We start from the raw sequence: 23242 nt of genomic DNA on the forward strand, positions 1-23242 counted from the left end.
ATATGAATTAAATAAACGAGCAAGTACGGGATCCTAGACGTACAATTTATGATTTTTAATTAATCTTGATTTAATTTCCAATTACAACTTTGTGTTGGACACTCCAAATGACAAGCCGTTTGAACCATCGAAACTAGACTTGAAGCTCTACAATTTCTCTTCCATAAGCATGAGCAAATTCCCTGTAGATTGGTAGAGAGTATCTTCGTAAGTTGAGTCATGTGTTTCTGGGCAAAAATTGTTTCTCCAAACTTTAACTCTCAATATCCATTGCTTGAGTCTCCTTTCCTTACCGCCATTTGAATTCAAAACATTGGATCAAATAATCACAAGCTCTACTTTTTCTATCTTTTGTATATTCTTCGTGTTCTTCAACCTTTTCTTCTAATGTCTAAGTTCATAACTTGTCACTACATAGCAAAACTCAAAAGTGAGTTTCCTAGAACTAATGCCGCTGAAATTAGTTACTCACACAATGACAAATGACCACATGAAATATAACCAAATTAATATCTTGACATTCACTCAACACCCACCAAACCCCAAAATCTTGAGAGGCGAACCTATGCGTTATTATAGCGAGGGGTCACCGGCTCTCGTAAGTTTCAGCAGAAATCTTGTATATGTATGTACCTTGTGTTTACCCCTAAAATCTGAGTAACAATTAAATTTGTATTGAGGTTTTAAAGATACGTGATTTAGTCCAATACTAACTCATAATCAAGAAATCAAATGTATAAATTAAAGAAGTAAGCTGAATCAAACCATTGTGCTAGCAAGTCTAGACCTCGAGCTAAGGCGGCCTCGAGGTAGGCCAGCAAGAACAATAAAGTAAGAATAATAAAGTTAAATGACAATTCTGATGAGTAATGAGCTAGAAAGTAAAGAATCTATATTCCTTTGCCAATGATTGATGATCTTACAAATGAATGAGCTCCCCTTTATACAATAGTGAGGGTCCTCTACAAGGTACATTTTCATTTTTAGTAGGGAATATTATTGAGACAGCTGTTTAACCGCCTAGTACAAATCCGTACAAACGCGTACAAATCTATTCTGGAATTTACGCCTTGTTCTTTGTGCCATTGCGGGAATCTTTTTCAGTTACAAAACCACAACGACATTATCTCGAGGCTAGACATGCTTGTCCTTGATATTCATCGGACACTTCGATCTTCGAGCCTTGCACTCCGTCATCGGGCTCTAGCTCGGTCCATCGGGTTCTAGCTCGGTCCATTTTGAACTCGGACTTGAAGTGACTCTTCGAGCCCATGAAATCGGACATACTGATTTTGACTATATACACCTTGAAAATAGTTAATTTAAAGTACTTGATACCCTGAACATTAAAAGACTTTAGGGGGCAATATTTGAGCAGAATATTGTGCCCCGCCGCGTAAAAATCCTAAGCCAACCTATGAAATGGGCGAAAAGGTTAAGGCTAATTAAGTAAAAATTTGTTCTCAACCTCAACGTCCATTTCATAGGTTGGTTCTCCTCTATGGATGGCAATGGACAGGTAGGGTAGGACAGCACATTTATTTTGTTGAAAATTTAGGGTAAGCCAGGTACGGTGGTCAATTTTGAAAGGAAAAAGAAAGGCCTAAGCCTGCAAAAATAAACAAGGAACCACGAAAGTCTTGGATGATTTTGACAAATAGCGACTTTTACAGATAAAAATCAGTCACCATCTCAAAAATTAATTGAAATTAAGCCACTCTTTAAAAGTAACATAATTGCTTCTCCACAAGAGCGTGTATTTAGCTCCTTTTCCTTCTCTTCTCCCTCTCCTCCTCGATAGTGTCCTCGTGGCATAATCATGTTGGGCATATTTTATTGTATATTAAATTGAAAGTCAGACAGTCCAATTTGAAAAACAAAAAAAATGCAGGTACATGTTCTAGTACTAGATAGAGAAAATATTTTACATTCTCGGAACAGATTTTTTATGTTTTATTTTACCTCTATATATAAGCTTCTTACCTATAACAGCAATAACAATCTTTGTAACAACATGCTCTTTATAAAATTACTTTTCTATAACAACCATGTAAAATCTCTTGTGGAAAAGAATATAAAACTAAAAATTCATTTGTAATGGGCTAATATAAGAGCCCGGAACCTAAATAATGTGTGTTTGGACTCAAAACACACAAATAAGTCTATTAAAAAAAAGACATTTATATATATATAGCGTGCAACAACAACACGCTATATATTAACGGTAACGTCTGCCGTTAAGTATAACGTCTTGTTGTTACACGCTATATGTATAGCGCACAAACAGAAAACGATATCCTCTGATTTTGGCCCCACCAACTGACAATCACAATTATTTCAATGTATAGCGTGTGTTTAGAAAACGCTATATACCTCCCGGACTAGCCATTTCCTATATAAAGTGGTCAGAGTATTTGGAAAAATCGTTCACATACAATTCTAATTCTCTTCAATATTTTCTTATTGTTAAACTCTGAAGCATTTTTTTCGCAATGTCTGAAGAGCGTAGAATAAGAGTTCCATTATATTGGGGGGAGGGTGAGGTTGTGACGGAGAATAACTCTGTGAGGTATAGTTTATCTCCACAGGGTCATGTTAAATTACCACTTATACTAGAGTACGATAAATTGATATCGTTGTTATGTAAAAAACTGGGAAAGAGGAAACGTTCAGTGATACTTAAAGTAACTGGAAGATATCCGTATTCCGTCACTCCGCAAGGGGCTGATTTTTACTCGGAGTTAAACATCTACGATGATGAAACTTTGAGGGATTTTTTGAGGACTCCGGATGAATACCAGGAATATCTTGTAATAAATATGTTGGATATGTACGTCAAGGTCGAAGATGTTCCAAACAAAGAGGTGACCAGACATGTTCAGGATAACCCCCAGTCATCGGCTGGCTATTCTGGAGGAGTTTTTGCCGGACATGTTCCCAATGAAAGAGTTTTCCTTGATTTAAACTTATGCCCGCCTGCTTTACATAATTAACAATGCGAGTGGTAAGCTTCAATTTTGCTTTGTGGTACGATGTACAATTTTGTTGTATTCAATTTGTATTAACGCTCATATATTTAACAGGGGGTACAGGCCGGATATGAGTTTTATAAATAATGAACCCGAGCATAGTTTTGGTGTGTTGGATCAAAGTGGTCCATCCGGGAGCTATCACCTACATGAAAATGTCCATCATGGAATTTCATCACATTACGACTTGTAAGTGAAGTGATACAACTACTTGAAAAGTATTTTGTAAATTTATCATCTTATTAATTTGTTAATTGTGCCATGAAAACGAGCAAGTTGAAGCAAATGTACTCACTCAATTGCCCGAAGACGACGTATTAAATCGGAATCTGGCAGATGCACAGAGTGAGGAAGAGAACAGTGATTATGACAAAAATGCTGATGAATCTGGAGACGATACACCCTTTCATCGTGAGGATGGTGATGAGGAGGATGAGAAGGAAGGACCTGATTTGACGAGAGAGTATGCTCCACCCCCTAGACGAAGAGTGCATGAGTCCCAAGTGCCGTTTCATTCAAGGGAAGTTCCTTACCTTGATAACTTGCCAAACATGCCGGATGTGGAAGCTCTAACAAGTGATTTTGATGAAATTTGGACAGCAATGTGGGATGAGTCTAGACCAATGGTGTTGGCAGAGGGCATGCTTTTTCCTGATAAAGCGCGCCTAAGCAGGGCTTGTAAAATGCACAACGTAAAAGAGTGTCGTGAGATGACGGTATGAGAGTCAAGTCCGGTTGTATACACGGTTGTTTGTCACAGGTGGTTTTGGCCATGTCATTGGATGTTGCATGCGATGAAGAAGAAGACAGGTCTATGGAAAGTGGATAAATACATTCCCACCCAACCATGCGAAATGGACACATTCAACGGGAATCATTTCAACTTGGATATTGACTTGATTTCTCTTGTTCTTATTCCATACATCGAAGCAACCATAAGGTATAAATCAAAGAGTGCATTACAGCAGTCCACCAGGAATATGGCCATACAATTACTAAAAGAAAGGCATATCTCGGGCGAAAAAGAGCGTTTGAAATAGTCTATGGTAACTGGGATAAGTCATTTGCAGATCTCCCTAGGTACATGGCTGCACTGCAGCAGTTTAACCCCGGGATGGTTGTTGAATGGAAGCTTGAGCGTATTCCAGGTAAACCAGAATATATGTTCAATTACATTTTCTGGGCGTTTAAACCAGTAGTTGATGGTTTTTCGCATTGTCGGCCCTTAATATCCGTAAATGGCACTCATGTCTATGGAAAGTACGATATCAAACTGTTGATAGCTGTGGCAGTAGATACTAATGGACAAATATTTCCTCTAGCTTTTGCTATTTGTGCCAATGAAAGCCAAGAGACGTGTACGATGTTTTTGAACCACTTGAAAGAGCACGTTGTGAAACAGTGTTCCGGTATTTGTCTAATATCTGATCGGCACGGTGGTATCTTAAGTTCTATGGAGAACTTGCCTGCATGGCAAGAACCTTATGCCTATCATCGTTACTGTGTTAGGCACTTTAAAACTAATTTTCAGCAGGCATATCCCAACAAGGATCTCCATGATTTGATGGCAGCAACAGACCACTAACAACATAAATTCTGGATGCACATGGAATATATCAGGAAAGAAGACGAGGCAGCTTATCGTTGGTTAATACGATATGACCCTTAAAAGTGGACGTTGCATGTGGATGGTGGTAGACGATGGGGAACTCTGTCTACAAATGTGTCAAAGTCTTTCAACGGTTATTGAAGTCTGCAAGAGGATTGCCTGTCACAGCCATCGTGCGGTTGTCGTTCAAGCAGATGGCGGAGAGGTTTGTTGAAAGGTCTGCAGCTGTAACATCATTGATGGAAAAGGGTGTTGAATCTATGCCAGTGCCTATGCAAAGATTTGAGAAATATAGACGGCGAGCGCATTGGCATTCATTTTTGCAGTATGATAACGAAAGAAATATTTTTGAAGTTCGCACCGCTATCCATCAAAATTGAGGTAATAATGTACATACTGTAAATGAATCTAGAAGGTTATGCTCTTGTGGAAAATGGTCCATCTACCACATGTCTTGCTCGCATGCCATCAAGTGCTTTCAACAAGTTGGTTTGGGTGTAACCAACTATGTCGATCAACAATATAGTGTTGCGTAATACGTAAACACATATAGTGGGCAGTTGCAGCCAGTGGGTGCTGAGCATTATTGGCCGCCTGAACCATTTAAAATGGTGTGTAACAAGTCCTATTTGCGTCGAATACAGGTGAAGAAGATAACGCGAATACAGAACCAAATGGATGTTAGTAAAACCATGTATGCGCACAGATGTGGTATATGCTTGCAAACATGACACGACCCTAGAAAATGTACTTTGGGTGGCAACATTAATCAAGCTCGGGGTGAGTGTTCTTCTAGTGTACCTAACTATCCATGAGTTGATGTTGTAATAATTAGTTGTTATGCCTATGTTGCAAGATTTATGAAATAAAATTATGCTTGTTAATTATGATTTGTATTTTTCGATTTTACCTATTTAAATAATAATTTAATTTAAAATTGTCTTGTCAACATCATGACATAAAGTTGACAAGACATAAAGTTGTCTGAAATAAAGTTGACGAGACATAAAGTTGACAAAACATAAAGTTGTCTTGTCAATATCATGATATTTAACACGTAAAATATAGCGCTATTACATAGTACGTTATGTATTTAGCGCGGTTGAACACTACGTTATGTGTATGTTGTCTCGCCTATAAATAACGGGCTCATTGTAGTTATTTTGTGTGCTCAAAATTTACCAAAAGCAAAATTTCATTAAAAGTAAGGTTTTTTTTTACTAAAAGCAAATATTTCCCAAATGGCTCAACCTCTTCGTCAACCAAAGTGCAATTGTGGAAAAGTATGCTCGATGCAAAACTGTTGGGATAGTGGTGAGGTTGGACGCCGCTACTAGTACTGTATGAATCAGTTTTACAAGGTCCCCGGCGAACCTATTTGTGATTTTGAGGAATGGGTTGATGAACCATGTTATCAGGATTGTTACAGAGAACAACTGCAGTTTCTTCATAATATGTGTTTAAGACAACGGGAAGTACAAAAAGAAAGCGATAGAATTATTGCACACTTGAGGGCGAAACTGAAGGAGGTGGGTGAAGAAAAATGGAAAACACAATGGAATTGTGATGCACAAAAGGAGCGTAAAGAAAAATATAAACGGGAACTTGCGGAGGTGAAGACGAAACTAAAAGAGGTAGAAGAATAAAAAGAACAACTGGAAGAACGATTTAAATGGTTGGAGCGGAGAATAAATGGCAACCAGGGCGAAACATTGGCATGTATGTGTTTAGTGTAATTTTCATATTTCATGTATTTTTATTATGTTGGCCTGCTATGTTTGTGTTTGTACTAGTATTTGTGCTATGTGTTTAGTAATGAACTTTTCTTTTAGTCATTGTAATAGAATTTTACTTCTTTACGACTTGTGTTTTTATTGCAGTACGAAACTAGCTACTTAACGGAGAAATCAAAAAGTAATTCACATATTATATAAAAGTTGTTTTAAATGTACATATAATGCCAAATAAAAATGAATAAAATCAGTGCGTCCTGCATCCAGTGTGCCTCAACGCAGCCGCTGGCCTGAGGCGCATCGCATCCCACCTGGGGACGCTATCAGGATCGTTATCATCAAATCTTCGCCTTATAGCCGGATGCGCCGCTGCATGATCATCAGTGGTGCTGACAGGATCAGTAGAAGAGGCCGTCAGTCCAGTAGAAACCTACATAAGAGTCAAAAGCTCAGAATAACAAAGTATATAATTCGTCAGAACAATTTGAATTGTCGTACCACTATTTCCTCGGGCTCTTGAATGTAATCATCAGTGGAAACCATGTCAACATCGCGTTCAACCTTAAAAAGGAAATTAACAAAGTTATGAAAAAAAAGACATTATAATTCAATACGCTATGAAAATCATACCTGTGAACGTGATGATGAACCATAAAACTGTTGGCGCCCACCACTTAAATCTCGGATCGGCCGGTCCTCAGCAATGGTAGACAGGCATGGAAAGTGTGTATCCTAATCCACTCCAGAAAGCTGCGTGCCCGTGATCAATAATTGACCTAATGGGGTCACCTGCGAAGTCCCTAGAGTGAGATCCGTCCTAAGGCCACCCGGCATATCGGTAGGAACATAACCAGCAGGGGCCTCAACTCCCCCTTGTTGGGGACCACCTCCTCCTCGCCCACCACCACGTCGTCCGGCACCCCCACCTCATCGGGCACCACCACCTCGTCGGACACCCCCACCTCATGCCACACCAGGACCTCACTCGTACTGATCTGGCTTCACTTAATCAGGCATGTGAGCCAAACGTTGATCCTCCTGAGCTCGCTGTAGTGTCCAGGAAGCCAACTTTACAAATCGACGGCTATAATCCTACAAGGCATCTGCAGGATCTCCAATATAATCCTGCATCTGCAGTCCTATCTGGTAGACTGTGTGTAGTCCAATAGCTTGCACAACGTATACAATATAAACTACGTATATTGCACTAAAATATTGTTATATGATGAAAAAAATAGAAAGATACCAGGGCCTCGTGTCGCCTGGCGTATGGAACGTACCGACCGCCAGCCTGATGCATAGGGTTCCCGATAAAAGGTCGGGTGACGTGCCGGTACCAGGACATATACCTCTGAATATCCATCTCCTGGTCCCAAGTATGTGGGAGCGGAATCATCTCCTCCGATGGTCCCAACTCCGGATCTGCCCGGCTAACCATGCCATAAATGGGTCGTCCGCCCGGATACGATCATCCCTCTAATAATGCGTAGGCTCCCATATAGGCACCCTCGATATATACTATGGGCGGCCAAACTGCCGAAGTACCCGCTCCGAGGCATGATGCTCCACAATATCAATGCATATGAGTGGGGCAGAAGTACTCCAAATATGTCTATTAGCCGAGCAATAAGGTGGCAGAGAAGATATCAAATCCTCGTTATATGGCGTCCAGATGAACTATCAAATAAGAACATGAAACATGAGTATGCGCAACACTAAGTTAATCCATACAAGGTAAGTTTAGGTACATATTTACCTGTGCGCCCTCCAGCAGATCCAATACATCCCTGCAGAGGGAGAGATTATGATGAGCATCATACTCCCGTAATAGTCTACGGAGGAGAACCAATCTCCTAGCTAGAGGGAGAAATGGAAGTAGGAGGTAATTGTGGTCGCGATGGCTGAAACTGCAAGAACCGCTGCCAGGCCCAAACCTAACATACAAAATTGACGTAATGGTTAAGATAAAGTCTAACTAGGTAGAGTTTGAAATGATGAACACATTACTGGAATATGTTGTCACCTGTAGATGCGGCATAAAACCACAAACATCTCTCTGAGTAGCCATACTCGCCCGACACATCTGCCTATACATGTAGCCGAGAACAGCAGCACCCCAGCTATAATAGGGTAACTCATCCAGCAGCTGAAGATGATGCTAAAATCTAAGGCTGATGAGGTTTCCCGAAGTATTAGAGAACAAGACCCCTCCAAATACAAGAAGCAACAACAACCTCGTATAATGGGTGATGTGCTCCTCATCTGTATCGTCAGTGATATCGGGGTGGAGTAGCTCCAGGTGTTGTTTAATAGGGGTCAAAGCCAACCGACTAGCACCAGACGATGCAGCCTCGTCCTGAGGCCTGAAACCAGTGAGCTGATGCAGCATGTCCAAATAATGATCATGCGACATATATCTCATAGCAATAGGTAGTGAAACGGTCATGCCATCAGCGGGCAGGCCATATAAAACCTCAACGTCCTGTAGCGTGACGGTAGTCTCGCCAATGGGCAAATGAAAAGTATGCGGCTCCGGTCGCCACCGCTCAATCAACGCCGTGATCAACGCCCAGTCAACCTGTATCCGGTCGATCTCAAAAATCGTATCGAATCCCGTGGCCTGGAGGTGATGGACTACACGCTCGTGGAGAACTCTGTCATGAAGAAAATCCCACAGGTCGTCCACTCTCCTAGTGTGGAGAGTCTGGGAAAGTAACTCTCCATCCCATATATGGGCGGACCTATGATCGCCATGAAGCACTAATAGCTCACGTGAGTAAGGGCCGGGATGTATAGGCGCGTCCATGTTGTCAACTGTAAATTAAACAACATTAATTGTATGTTAATTATTAAATTGTACAAAGTATATGTAACAATTTGGGTCCAGACTCGATATTTTAGGCCCAGTAGCACCAAATTTTCATGAATATTTATGTGTGTCAATTTCAATTTTTTAATAATTTTGTGTGTGTTTGTTTTATAATTTAAATTCTAAATTTTTTTAGAGATTTAATTGTACAAAGTATATATAACAATTGGGTTCCGGGCTCGATATTTAAAGCCTAGTAGCACCAAATTTTCATGAATATTTATGTGTGTCAATTTCAATTTTTTTAATAATTTTGTGTGTGTTTATTTTATAATTTAAATTGTAATTTTTTAGAGATTTAATTTTACAAAGTATATATAACAATTGGTTCCAGGCTCTATATTTAAGACCCAGTAGCACCAAACTATCGTGAATATTTATGTATCTCAAATTTAATTTTTTGATTATTTTGTGTGTGTTTGTTTTATAATTTAAATTCTAATTTTTTTATAGATTTAACTGTACAAAGTATATGTAACAATTGGGTTCCAGACTCTATATTTAAGGCCCAGTAGCACCAAACAATCGTGAATATGTATATATGTCAAATTTAATATCTAAATATTACACTAATATCTAAGTTCGGATAAATATAACATACTAGTTTTGCAAATACAATACAAAAGGACATGGAAATACATTCAATAGGCAGTGACACACATTATTATAGAAGTTTGGACATAAAATAAATCGAATACCTCGATGTTGTGTGTGTATTGCGTGAAAATTTGAAGACGAAGGAGATAAACCACGAGTCCAGAATGCTCTACTACGATGGAGGACCTATGTTCCTGACCTTTTGTGTGACGGGAGAGGCCCACAATGTTTTTTTAGACGGGCGAGCAGTTGGGGGTGGGGGACGACAAGGAGCAGGGATGGTTTGTAAAAAAAATGGGGGAGGGCTGTCGAGGAAGAAGACGAGTTCAAATTAAACGCTATATATAGCGTATGATTTGAAAACGCTATATATAGCGTTTAATTTGAACACGCTATATGAGAAGTCAAATCGTCTGACACATATAGTGTGTAACAACAAGACGCTATACTTAACGGCAGACGTTAGCGTTACTATATAGCGTGTTGTTGTTGCACGCTATATATATAAATGTCGTTTTTTTAATAGACTTATTTGTGTGTTTTGAGTCCAAACACACAATATTTAGGTTCCAGACTCAGCTAATATAATGGTTTTATTCAAATATATTTTAAAAAAGACAGTTATTGGTACATAACCCCTTGTAAGTTGGACCATCAATTCAGTGGTGCAGCTATACAATTATTTAGTATGTTTTCTTCTTCTAAAATAGTCCTATCGCCAAACTATTTGAATGTGTTTTCAGGTATTCCTTGATATTTTGTTCAAGAAGAGAATTTTGTCTAATTTGATGAATTTTTCTAGAAGATTTCTTATCTAAAATAAAAAATTCTAGCAGCCATTGTTGACATTGTTCTTTGTCATGCTTCCATTGCTTAATAAGAACCTCATCTCCAATAATTAGTCGATTAAAATATTAATATTTTTCACCTAGTTTTGTGTTCTTTAAGTCAGGTCAAACATTTATCTGTCATATTATTTTGACCAGAAAAATCCCATATTCTTGCCAAAGAAAAGGCCTATATATGCAACTTACTTTTCAGAACCTATCAAGCCAAAATGCAGATCTTCAACTTTTTCTCCCTTTTCCTTTTTGTGTCTTTCCTCTTTTTGTTAAGGAAATGGAAGAACTCCAACAGCCAAATCAAAAGATTGCCTCCAGGCCCATGGAAACTACCTTTAATTGGAAGCATGTTTCATATGCTAGGTGGACATCCACACCATGTCCTAACAAATTTAGCCAAAAAATATGGACCTCTTATGCACCTTCAACTAGGGGAAATGCCTGTAGTTGTAGTTACTTCTCCAGAGATGGCAAAAGAAGTACTAAAAACTCATGACCTTGCTTTTGCATCTAGGCCTAAATTTTTGGCCACCGAGATTGTCTTTTACAACTGTTCTGATATCGCCTTTTGCCCATATGGCGATTACTGGAGACAAATGCGTAAGATTTGTGTGATTGAATTGCTTACTGCCAAAAATGTCCGATCATTTAGCGCGATTAGACAAGATGAAGTTCATCGTATGATTGAATTTTTTCGATCATCTACTGATCAGCAAATTAATGTAACAAAGAGGATTTGTCAATTCACAAGCTCTATGACATGTAGATCAGCATTTGGGAAAGTAATTAAGGAGCAAGACGAATTTATACTACTAGTCAAGAGAAATACAGCCTTAGTGGAAGGGTTTGATGTAGCTGATATATTCCCATCACTTAAGTTTCTTCATGTGCTAAGCGGAAAGAAGGCTAGAGTTATGGATGTCCACCACAAGATAGATGCCATTCTTGAAAATATCATCAATGAGCGCAAGGAAATTGCAACTGGTGAATTAGGAGGTAAAGGTTTAATTGATGTACTATTAAGACTTATGAAAGAGGGAGGCCTTCAATTTCCAATCACCAACGACAACATTAAAGCCATTATTTTTGTAAGTACTATATACTGCACAATTCTACCCTTATTATTAATGTTACTATCAACCACCAGTGTGTTCCATTTCACATGACGTGCTTTCCTCTTTAGTTTATTTTAAAAAAAGCACCTGTTCTAGAAATAATTTAATTTTTAAACTTCTCAATTTATCCTTAATGACATATTTTTAAGTCACAAAAATATCATTGCATGTTTAAAATCACGAGTTCTCATAATTTTCGCTTTCTTTGTTACATTCCATCCCCAGTCAACTACTCTCACATTAAGTGAATGGAGGGGTGTTACTATTTAAGTATAAACTTATGTTCTCAAATTGCTTAATTAGTTTCTACAATTATTTTTTTGTACTAAGATAGTCGGTTAAGCTAGTTTCAAATAGGAATACTAATCTTACATTCACGATGAAATCTACAGATTTGAAAAGTACAATGAAAAGAGCATATCAACCACCACAAGGTAGAAGTTATTTGAACATTTTAATAGAAGTTGATCAAAGAGTTTGTACAAAATAAACAACATGAAAAAGATAATTTAATATTATTACTTGCTCATAAATGAAGGATATGTTTGCTGCGGGAACAGAAACTTCATCGGTAGCAATTGATTGGGCCATGGTGGAAATGATGAAGAATCCAAATGTATTGGCCAAAGCTCAAACAGAAGTAAGAAAAGCCTTTAGAGGGAAAGAAACTTTTGATGAAAATGATGTCGAGGAGTTGAAATACCTAAAGTTAGTCATTAAAGAAACTTTCAGACTACATCCTCCATTTCCTCTTTTGCTCCCAAGAGAATGTAGGGAAGAAACAGACATAAACGGGTACACTATTCCTTTGAAAGCAAAAGTCATGGTTAATGTTTGGGCTATTGGTAGAGATCCAAAATATTGGGATGATGCAGAAATCTTTAAACCTGAAAGATTTGAGCACAACTCTATGGATTTTGTTGGTAATAATTTTGAATATCTTCCCTTTGGTAGTGGAAGAAGGAATTGCCCTGGGATATCATTTGGTTTAGCTAACGTTTATTTTCCATTGGCTCAATTGTTGTACCACTTTAATTGGAAACTTCCAACTGGAATCAATCCAAGTGAACTAGACTTGACTGAATCGGCTGGAGCATCTTGTGCTAGAAAGAGCAACTTGTACTTGTTCCCTACTCCTTATCAACCTTGTCAAGAGTGATGTCAAGCGCATCAAACCTTTTTAAAATAAGAACATTGCTTTTGACTTACTTTGGAAATCCCACCATTGTACTTTCTTTTTCTTGTGTTTTACGGCATCTTTGGTGGTCTAAAGCCAAATTTTAATAAGAGACCATTTTTTATCTTTTATCTATAGTGTAATTATTCTATAAATTATAGTATTAATATTTGCATTGGTTTCTTTTCTTTGTTCTTTATGTTATTGGTAAGAAAATTCACGTTAATAAGATGTTAGAATATATTTACAATGTGAACCTTAGATCTTACTGTAAAAGGCGTTATTTACCAATATGAAGATTTGAGTATTTTAATTCATGTTTCTAAAATATTTCTATTGTTAAAAAATACACAATTTTTTTTTTACTTTTAAGTACTTTTTTTACTTTTAAAGATTTTTTTTTCTATAAACTTCAATATGGTCTAAACAAAAATAAGATAAAAAAAATCCACAACTAAAAATATTTTTGGAAGCAAAGGCATTACTAGCCACCTTTTGAGCCGCCCCTGTTTATAATACGTGGGAATATATATCATGATAGTTTCCGACACAAGCTGTTAAATTTTCTGTTGTTTTTACATTTTGAAATATAGTGAAGTGAGGCCAGTGGGGACAAATATACTTACATCCCCAGTATTATGGTGAGGAGATAAATTGATGGTGTCATTATATTATGTTTTTTGTGCACCATACAACTTTATAAGAACATGTTTTGTAATACCCCATACTTCAAACAAGTCCTAAACATTAGTTTAAACTTTTAAATAACCTTAAAGGATGATTTGGAAGTTATATGGTTAACATAGATTATGTTAATGTTGTTGTTGAATTGATTCCTGATTAGCAAATTAGTAATGTTAGGTGATAACGCCAAACTATGCGTTATACAAAGACACACACGGACGTAGCAAAAATAATCTGAGTAATTCTGCCCAGAGTCGAACCACAGATAATTAACCTATCAATTACTTTTGACGGATTTATTAAATTCACAGAATTAATTTCCCCAAACTTGTAATTCACAATTGATGATATTTCTAACAACTAAAGTCTGAAAATAATTAACAGCTGAAAATTAACTATGCTTGATGCGTAAACAGTTGGAATAAGGTCTAAGGTAATGGTTTCTCCCGTTGGTGATTTCCTTGGTTGTACGTTTCTTATAGCAATGCCTTAGTTGTCTCTCTCAATCAAGAACTCTCCGGCTATCATAAATCTCTCTCAAGCAATTATGATAATTTACTAGACGCACTCTCTCAAGCTACGCTAGCTAGATTCACATTACCGTTCTTTTAGATTGCACCCGAGGTATCGTTATCTCTAACCCAATCTCTAAACCCTTGGTTATGACTTTCGTTTATACTCCGGGAGTGATGTTGTTCAAACAACTACCTAAATATGCACTCTCTCTCAAGAAGATACATAATAAATAAGAACGGATAATTGAGGGACCTTTCAACTAATCACAATCAAAACATAGATGAACAAATAGAGATTAACAACCAATTCAAACTATATTAATATAACAACCAAGTCATCCCCAACGGGTTTCACCAAAACCTTAGATTAAAGTATTTAGCTACTCATGACAACGTAAGAATAAACTATGAAAATATTCATAATGGAAAATTGCAAGAAAAATAGAAGAGAATAAGAACTATGATGTTTTGGGTGATCTTTCACACTTGTTCTTCTTGCAAAAGTAATCTCAAAATAAGCCCCCCTTTCTTGGGCGAGTTTCCTACATCTTATAAGGGGTTTGCAAAAGCTTTCCCGAATTGACACTTTGGCCCCTTAAATTTCTGGACTGTGAATATGATGCCGCGCCCGTGGCGTCGACTGCGGCGCTGACCGCGGAGAACACTGACTCCAACCGCGGTGAGTATGCTGGGCCTTTTTGTCTCCGCGGTCCTTCTCTTTTTTGCTCTTTTGTGTTTGGATACTTCTTGAGTGCGTGTTTTCTTCACGTTATTGCCTCTAAACACTTCATGTTGCTTCCTCACATCTTATATTCCCTGCGAAACCAAATAGCATTAATTGAAGTATTTTATTGGCAACTTACATTGTAAAACAACAACAAAGCATTGGCAAATTATGGTGTAAATAACAACTATATAGCCTATTATCAACACCCCACACTTAAATTATTGCTAGTTCTCGAGCAATTCACCACACTCCATAAAAATTCATTCCCTATGCTTTTTCCTCAACGACTCACGCCATGAACATTTCACAAGAGTTACACCTATTAGTGAACAACTTTTACCTCAAAAATCAAGTTTTTCGTACCCTGTAACATTTGCACTTACTCAAACCACTCTACACAATAATCAAGATACACCTTTCCTTTGTGAATCACATGCCCTCGCATCACACAAGAGAGTAGTTCCATATATATAATGATAGTAATAAAAATTAGGAACTCAAATAGAGAGAATTCGCTCACTCTCCAAAAAGAACATTCACATTCTACAAAGATGCACCATAAGCTTGCCCCTAGTGTAGTACTCGACTAATCGAGCCCCACTCAGTCTAAGATCAATAGGACTTTATTTGGTTGTAATGTAGGCTAAGGGACGGGTAGGATACATTTGGATATAGTGACTAACCTCCCTAAGCACTTTTAATACAATTACGTTGAATTTAAAAATCATCATTTTGTAAGCCAATACTCCACCACATTTATTTAAACATCCCCATACATTAGGTGCAATTTGTACAAGCTACCACTTATTAATCACTACAAAATATATGAACAATTTTTTTCATGGTGCTTTTCTTTTTACACTTCACATTCTGCACCGTTTCTTTATTTCCATGGTTCCACTTCAAAAACCAAACCACCACCCCACACTTTTGTTTTTACATAATCTCAATACCAATCTAGTTCTTAGTGAGAGGGAGGAAAATTGCTTCAAACAAGTGGTTAAGATTCACATTGTGGTTGCCAAAGAAACAGGCTTATAGGCTCAACGGAGTTAACTAAGATGTAATGCATTCAGGTAGGTTCACTTTATATGTCTGGCTCAACAAAGAAATGCCTATATCACTTCTAAAATCGAATGAAGCTACTATTTCGCTTTGCAAACACACAGGGCAAGTTCTAGGCATTAAATGTACATCATGGAATACAATGATACTCACACCCACATGGAACATGACTCACTCCGGATTAGTTTATCAAAACATTCTCTTTTGAGTGTTCAAGTTAGGTACAAACATACAATTTTTAAGGCACTTAAACAAGATTCAACCCTTGAAGCTAAGCGCTACACTCTAGCGTCTATCGTGTTCGGGTGTAAGAACGCTAATGTTTTTCTTCTTCAATTTTAAGCTCGTCACCCATTAATCCTAACCTAAAACAAAAAAATCTACCTATACCCAGTTCAAGCTAAACCCTTGGAAAAGAACCGTGGACCAAAGAAAAATCAAGGGGGAGTTACTACACTACCTAAGAAATAAAAAAAATCTTTTTGGTTTTTTCTATAGACTAGCTTCCCTCAAGAAAATTGTCTAAAGAATCCGTCATTAGGAAGAGTCTTTATATTTCAATTTTTTTTTCCGACTTAGTCCCTCAAGAACCCCGCTGAAAGAGATCCATCGTCGGGACAAGTCGCTTCTATTTTCACTTCCTAAAAAAACTGTTACTCTATTTCTAAAGTCACTAACACAAAACAAAACCAAGAACAACAAATAGATAATATTCACAAGTACAACATACAACGAAGTTCCCCACCCCACACTTAAAATTAAGACATGTCCCCATGGCTTGACAATAAAAAAAGTAGTGAGGTAAAGAAACTTCCTTGAAGGGTCACTCTTGATCTGAAACTGTGTCTGGGTTCACGTTGCAGGCGCGACCCAGTGCTCTCAACCAACCCATGAATTTCTTTTCCGACTTCACCTGTCGGTCAGCCACAGCATCCATGCGGGACCCCAAGTCAGTGACGGAGGTCCGCAGTCCAGTCATTTCCCGCTTCAAAGCATCCATCCGAGTACTCCGGCATGGCTGTGACGATCCTGCCTCGTCCCCTCTAGGAGGGGCTGTGATCTCAGTAGCTTCAGCAGCATCAGAATCATCCTCAAAGAAGACTCATCAGACGAGTCATCATTGCATCGTACTGACTCTCGTCCCTCTTGCCCAATTTTTCTCGCCCGGAAAGGGGTTTTTATAGGTAATTTCCCATCAACTCGGGAGTTCTCAGGAACATTAGCAAAGTGGCATATACGGGTGACAAGCGAAGGGAGGTAGTGGCCTTTGCTTAGTTCAGGCGATCGGATGAACATTTCTTCATAGAGGACTCGGGCGACATCAAACCCTTGGTGAGTCATGAAGCAGTAGATCATAGTGGCCCGTGGCCCATTTACATCGGTGGTATTGCTAGATGGTAGTAACCGAGTGTTGATGACAGTGAGCCAACATTTGGCCTCTCAAGTAAGAGACTTAGAATGTAGAGTCATCGGTTGTGCTACCCATTTGGGTTGTCTGCCAGGTATACAGATGACCTCCAGAATTCTATCCCAGTCAACCATCGGGCGACTAGCCATGATGTAATGATCATCACTCGTGAATGTTAGGAGGCGATACACCCTGCGGATGACCTCTATAGCAGCATTAATGGGGTGTTGCGCACAGTCACAACCTTGTCCTCGTGTTCTGGAAGGTTTGCATAGAACTCCCTCACTAGCTGAATATTGGCTCCCTCGGGAGCCTCAAAGAAGATGTCAAGCTGACACCTCCATAGCTCATCAAACATATTGGGGCATTCCTTCACCAAAGCCTTCCTGTCGATATGGACCTCATGGAGTAACTTCTTGGCAAGTTTCTGATTGTACCGTGCCTCTGCTTCTACATAGACGAACCGAGTGCTATCAAACTGTGGTGCACTGGTTTGGCCCCTAGCTCGTGAGGAGCCTCCTAGGCCACTAGCAGAGGTCCCGGTGTTTCGTCTCTTACGGGCTGAACTCATAATACCTGTCAACACAGAGAAACGCGTATTAGGATGAGCCTAAAATGTGTGACTGCGGGTGGTTACTCAGACTTCACCACAACCATATCACAACATCTCCTTATATCACCATTGAGGTAATTTTTCAAACACATTGTGAGCAAGGCATTTTCTTCATGTTCATGGCCCCAAGGGAATCAAGAAAACTTCCCCAATTCAACTATCTACTACACCCACACATTCCACATTTTTCTTAACCATCACCCACTAACAACACCATTCCAAACATTTAAAACACAGCCCCTTCACCAAACATATGCTAAAAACAAAATTACACTAAAAAGAAGTAGAAGAACTAAACAAAACAAAATCCTATCACTAATACTACATTAGAACAACATTAACTAGCATAATGTAACAAAAACAAAGAAAAAATAGAAAGAAAAGAGAAGGGGGTTGGAATCATACCTTAGGGGGAAAAGATGGGAGTGATTGTGAAGGAGGAAGAAGAAGAAGAGAGTATGGAGGGGAGAGTTAGGGTTTAGAGAGAGAGAGGGATTAGGGGTCTTTGGGGGGGGGGGAGTTACGTTTGATTTAGGGGAAGAGGGGTGGGGTTGTGTTTTTATTTTCAATTTAAAGGGAAGAAGAAAAAAAATATTGAAGAAAAACGAAAAAAAAAAATATCGTCTGGTACCCAACCGCGATGCACACTGTGGTTTGGGACAGAGTCTCCCGCGGTCGACACCGCGGAGGAACTGCAATGCTTCAGTGATTTCCGCGTTCAGCACCGCGGTCGATGCCGCGGCCGAGATGACTTTACGTCGCCAGGCAGTGTCTCCCGCAGTCATGGCCGCGGTCGCGGCTGGCAATGTTTTGTTTTTTTTTTGTTTTTTTTTAAACACAAAGTTACATACTACACTTACAACACATTCGTGGGTTGCCTCCCACGCAGCGCCTGATTTAACATCGCGGCACGACGCAAGTGGTTGAGCCTTCACTCCTCATTCTCATACTGGGGTTCTTTCAAATTGATCACCACTGTATTCCATTTTTCTTCAGCTATTCCAAGGTAATGTTTCAACCTTTGCCCATTTATTGAGAACTTGTTTGTCCCATCTTCTGACTCAATCTCAACAGCTCCACTTGCAAACATTTGCACCACTCTAAATGGTCCTGACCATCGGGACTTTAACTTACCCGAAAACAATCTTAGCCTTGAATTATACAATAATACATTGTCACCGGGTTTGGAATTTCTGTCCACAATGTGTTTATCATACATCTTGTTCATTCTTTCCTTGTAGAGCCTCATGCTTTCAAAGGCATGATATCTAAATTCTTCCAGCTCATGCAACTTTGTCAGTCGATTTTGTCCAGCTGCTTCGGGATCCATGTTCAATTGTTTCACTACCCACCAAGCTCAATGTTCTAGCTCCAAAGGCAGGTGACAGGCCTTCCCAAATACCAACTTGTACGGTGACATACCTATTGGTATTTTGAATGCAGTCCTATAGGCCTAGAGTGCGTCATCAAGCTTCTTTGCCCAATCAGTTCGTGTGGCATTCACTGTCTTGGTTAGTACATTTTTTATCTCCCTGTTGGACACTTCAACCTGCCCACTGGTTTGCGGATGGTAAGGGGTAGACACCTTGTGGCATACATCATACTTTGCAAGCAATTTCTCGAAGGCTCTGTTACAGAAGTGAGTGCCTCCATCACTGATGATCGCTCTTGGTATCCCAAATCGGGTGAATATATTCTTTTTCACAAAACCTATAACCACTCTTGCATCATTAGTGGGCAATGTTGCAACTTCCACCCATTTAGACACGCAATCCATAACAACAAGTATGTATTTATTGCCAAATGAGCTGACGAAGGGGCCCATGAAGTCAATCCCCCAAACATCAAACACCTCTACCTCTTGAATCGGGTTCATGGGCATCTCATGGCGACGGGAAATGTTCCCGGTTCGCTGACATTTGTCGCAGCCCTTCACCCATAGGTGTACATCTCTAAACACTATTGGCCAAAAGAACCCGGCCTCTAGCACTTTCGTAGCTGTCCTAGTGCAAAACAGAAGATTGTTCTATCTCGGGGACACACCTCCGAATCATATTATCAACACAGATTCTAAACAAATAAGGCTCATCCCAATAATATGTGCGACAGTCACGATAAAACATTTTCTTTTGGACAAATGAAAGGTCATTGGGAACAATACCGCAGGCCAGGTAGTTTGCAAAATCTGCATACCATGGCGCATCCTCAAGACTGGCTGCGAGCAGTTGCTCTTATGGAAAGGTTTCCAGGATCTCTTCGACCTCGACTGATTTTTTAGCTCCTTCAAGTCATGATAGATGATCAACAACTTGATTTTCTATGCCCTTACGGTCACAAATTTCGAGGTCGAATTCTTGCAACAGTAGCACCCAACGAATCAGGCGTGACTTAGACTCCTTTTTCTCAATTAGGTACTTGAGTGCTACATGGTCAGTGTATACAATTACCTTGGAACCAATCAGATATGATCGGAACTTGTCAAACGCAAACACCACCGCCAACATCTCTTTCTCCGTGCATCAGCTTATCTTTTTGCTGCCCCAAGACTGCTCCATGCATAGTCGCTGGCATCACACATGAGCTCAAATGGTTGCTCCCAGTTGGGTGCAACAATGATGGGTGCAATGACAATCTCTTCTTCAGCTCCTCAAATGCCAACCTGCAATCATTAGAAAACACAAAAGGCTGATCCTTTTCAAGGAGTTTGCATAATAGGTTAGCAATTTTGGAAAAATCTTTTATGAAACGCCGGTAGAACCCAGCATGTCCAAGAAAACTTCTCACCGCCTTGACTGAAGTGGGCGTTGGTAACTTCTCAATCACGTCAACCTTAGCATGGTCGACCTCAATTCCTTTACTGGACACTCGATGCCCCAGGACTATACCTTCTTGTACATAAAATGGCACTTCTCCAAGTTTAGCACTAAGTTTGTATCCACATATCTTTTAAGCACTCTACTTAAGTTGTGAAGGTAGTCTTCGAATGAATCTCCCACCACGGAGAAATCATCCATAAAGACCTCCATAATATCCTCCACCATGTTTGTGAAGATGGCTAACATGCACCGTTGAAAAGTCGCGGGTGCATTGCAAAGCCCAAAAGGCATTCTCCGAAAGGCAAAGATGTCATACGGACAGGTGAAGGACATTTTCTCTCTATCTTCGGGGGCTATTGATATCTGATTGTACCCCGAATATCCATCCAAGAAACAGAAGTGCGATCGCCCAACCAGCCTGTCCAACATTTGGTCAATGAAGGGTAAGGGGAAATGGTCCTTCCGGGTGGCTGTGTTCAATTTCCTGTAATCCATGCAGATACGCCACCTTGTGACTGTACGAGTTGAGATCAACTCATTGTTCTCATTTTTTACAATAGTCATTCCCCCTTTTTTGGCACACATTGGACAGGGCTGACCTAATTACTATCAGAGATGGGAAAGATGATTCCTGCATCAAACCATTTGATTACTTCTTTATTTACAACCTCTTTCATGTTTGGGTTCAGCCTTCGGTGGTGTTCCTTGGAAGGTCTGTGCCCCTCTTCTAGGAGAATCTTATGCATACAGAAGGCTGGGCTGATACCCTTTATGTCTGCCATGGTCCAGCCAATGGCAGTCTTGTTTTCCTGCATTACCTGTACGAGCCGTTATACCTGCACATCTAACAAACCGGATGATATGATAACAGGCAAGGTCGAATTAGGGCTTAAGAACACATACCTGAGGTGATCTGGGAGTGGCTTAAGTTCCAACTTGGGTGGTTCCTCTATTGATGGCTTTGCTGGAGGAGTGGCCTTTTTTTCTAGCTCAACGGACTCGAACTGAGGTTCCCTTGACCAAAATCCTCGGCCTTCCAGTGCCATGACCCATTCAGCTAACCCTTCACCATCCATTTCTAATACATTCATCAGACATGCCTCCAATGGATCTTTTACAGTTAGAGTCATATCATCTTCTTGCAGGATTACATCCACTTCTTCCACTAGAGAGCAATTAGCATATTCACTGGGTTTCCTCATAGATTGCTGAACATTGAATATGACTTCTTCATCGTTCAATCTCATTTTTAATTCCCCAATTTCACAGTCGATCAGTGCTCTCCCCGTGGCTAAAAATGGTCTCCCTAAAATAAGGGGTATCTCCTCATCCACCTAACAATCCAAGATAACAAAGTCTCCAGGGAACACGAATTTCCCCACTTGTACCAACACATCATCAAGAATACCAGTGGGCCTCTTCACTGTGCAGTCAGCCAGCTGTAGCAGCATTGAAGTTGGCCTAGCTTTACCAATGCCCAGTTTGGTGTACACAGCTAGCGACATCAGATTTATGTTGGCTCCCAAATCACACAACGCCTTTACAAAGGCATAATTTCCAATTGTGCATAGAATAGTGAAGCTACCCGGGTTCGACATCTTTTGAGCCATCGATTTTGCCACCACTGCGCTGCAGGACTATGTCAAAGTTACAGTGGATAGATCCTGAAAATCAAACTTCCGTGACATTAGATCTTTCATCATCTTAGCATAACCGGTGATCTCCCTCAAGGCATCCATCAAAGGAATATTCAACTGAATTTGACGCAGCATCTCCATGAACTTCTTATATTGGTCTGCCTTCTTTTGTTTGACCAGTCTTTGAGTGAAAGGTGCAGGTATCACCCTTTGTGCATTGCTTGTTGGCTTCTCTCAGTTAGAATTTTCTGGCATAAGAGGTGCCACCTGTTCTGCAACTTGCTCATTCATATTTTCTTTGCCTTTTTCCTCATGACTTTGCTCAACCACCACTTCAGTTAGTTCTGTTAGTTCCTCTACCTCTAATTGAACTGGAGTGGTTGGTGTAGTGTCCTTGCTGGCTTTTGCAATTTCCTACTCTCTATCTAAATCTCTCCCATTCCGGAGACTTACTGCCATCAGCTGATTCGGGTTTTGGTCCTTGGGGTTTATGTTTGTGTCTGCAGGCAAAGTTCCCTGAGGACGGTTGTTCAAAGCCATGGACAACTGACCCAGCTGCGTTTCAATATTCTTTATGGCTGAATCATGCACTGCCAATTTTTCCTGCACTTTATTATTTGTCCTAATGAGTTGCTGAAGCATACCCTGATTTCCACCATGTTGTTATCTTGTTGCTGAGGGGGTGGTTGGTATGTCAATTGTTGCTGATTTTGCTGTGGATAGCCCTGTGGTTTCTGATATGGTACTGGCACTAATTGGTTTTGACGGTGCATACCCCTTGACTGCTACATATTAGGCCTGTACTG

The 23242-nt window shown here is 39.6% G+C and overlaps 3 protein-coding genes across 3 annotated transcripts; 2 read left to right on the forward strand and 1 right to left on the reverse strand.

Annotated features, from left to right (window-relative positions):
* The first annotated feature begins 3883 nt into the window (after positions 1-3883).
* LOC138877211 (uncharacterized) lies at positions 3884-4614 on the forward strand. The gene is made up of 2 exons (XM_070156804.1): positions 3884-3969; positions 4110-4614. Exons 1-2 carry the CDS (start codon positions 3884-3886, stop codon positions 4612-4614), a joined length of 591 nt encoding a protein of 196 aa, XP_070012905.1.
* A 6255-nt stretch (positions 4615-10869) lies between these two features.
* On the forward strand, positions 10870-13154 carry LOC104240821 (premnaspirodiene oxygenase-like). The gene is made up of 2 exons (XM_009795705.2): positions 10870-11767; positions 12333-13154. The coding sequence occupies exons 1-2, from the start codon at positions 10895-10897 to the stop codon at positions 12951-12953; spliced, it is 1494 nt and encodes a 497-aa protein (XP_009794007.1). The 5' UTR covers positions 10870-10894; the 3' UTR covers positions 12954-13154.
* Positions 13155-18914: 5760 nt separating this feature from the next.
* Positions 18915-19313, reverse strand: LOC104240823 (uncharacterized). Its single transcript, XM_009795708.1, has one exon. The coding sequence runs from the start codon at positions 19311-19313 to the stop codon at positions 18915-18917; it is 399 nt and encodes a 132-aa protein (XP_009794010.1).
* Positions 19314-23242: the final 3929 nt, after the last annotated feature.

The sequence above is a fragment of the Nicotiana sylvestris genome, chromosome 9 (assembly GCF_000393655.2).
Source record: "Nicotiana sylvestris chromosome 9, ASM39365v2, whole genome shotgun sequence".
Lineage (NCBI taxonomy): Eukaryota > Viridiplantae > Streptophyta > Magnoliopsida > Solanales > Solanaceae > Nicotiana > Nicotiana sylvestris.

Bases quoted from the DNA above. Each gene is read 5' to 3' on its own strand.
- LOC138877211 (XM_070156804.1), top strand. From the start codon at position 3,884: ATGGACACATTCAACGGGAATCATTTCAACTTGGATATTGACTTGATT. The intron at 3,970-4,109 runs GTATAAATCAAA...AGATCTCCCTAG, and splicing joins TACATCGAAGCAACCATAAG to GTACATGGCTGCACTGCAGC.
- LOC104240821 (XM_009795705.2), top strand. From the start codon at position 10,895: ATGCAGATCTTCAACTTTTTCTCCCTTTTCCTTTTTGTGTCTTTCCTC. The intron at 11,768-12,332 runs GTAAGTACTATA...TCATAAATGAAG, and splicing joins ACATTAAAGCCATTATTTTT to GATATGTTTGCTGCGGGAAC.
- LOC104240823 (XM_009795708.1), bottom strand. From the start codon at position 19,313: ATGGATCCCGAAGCAGCTGGACAAAATCGACTGACAAAGTTGCATGAG.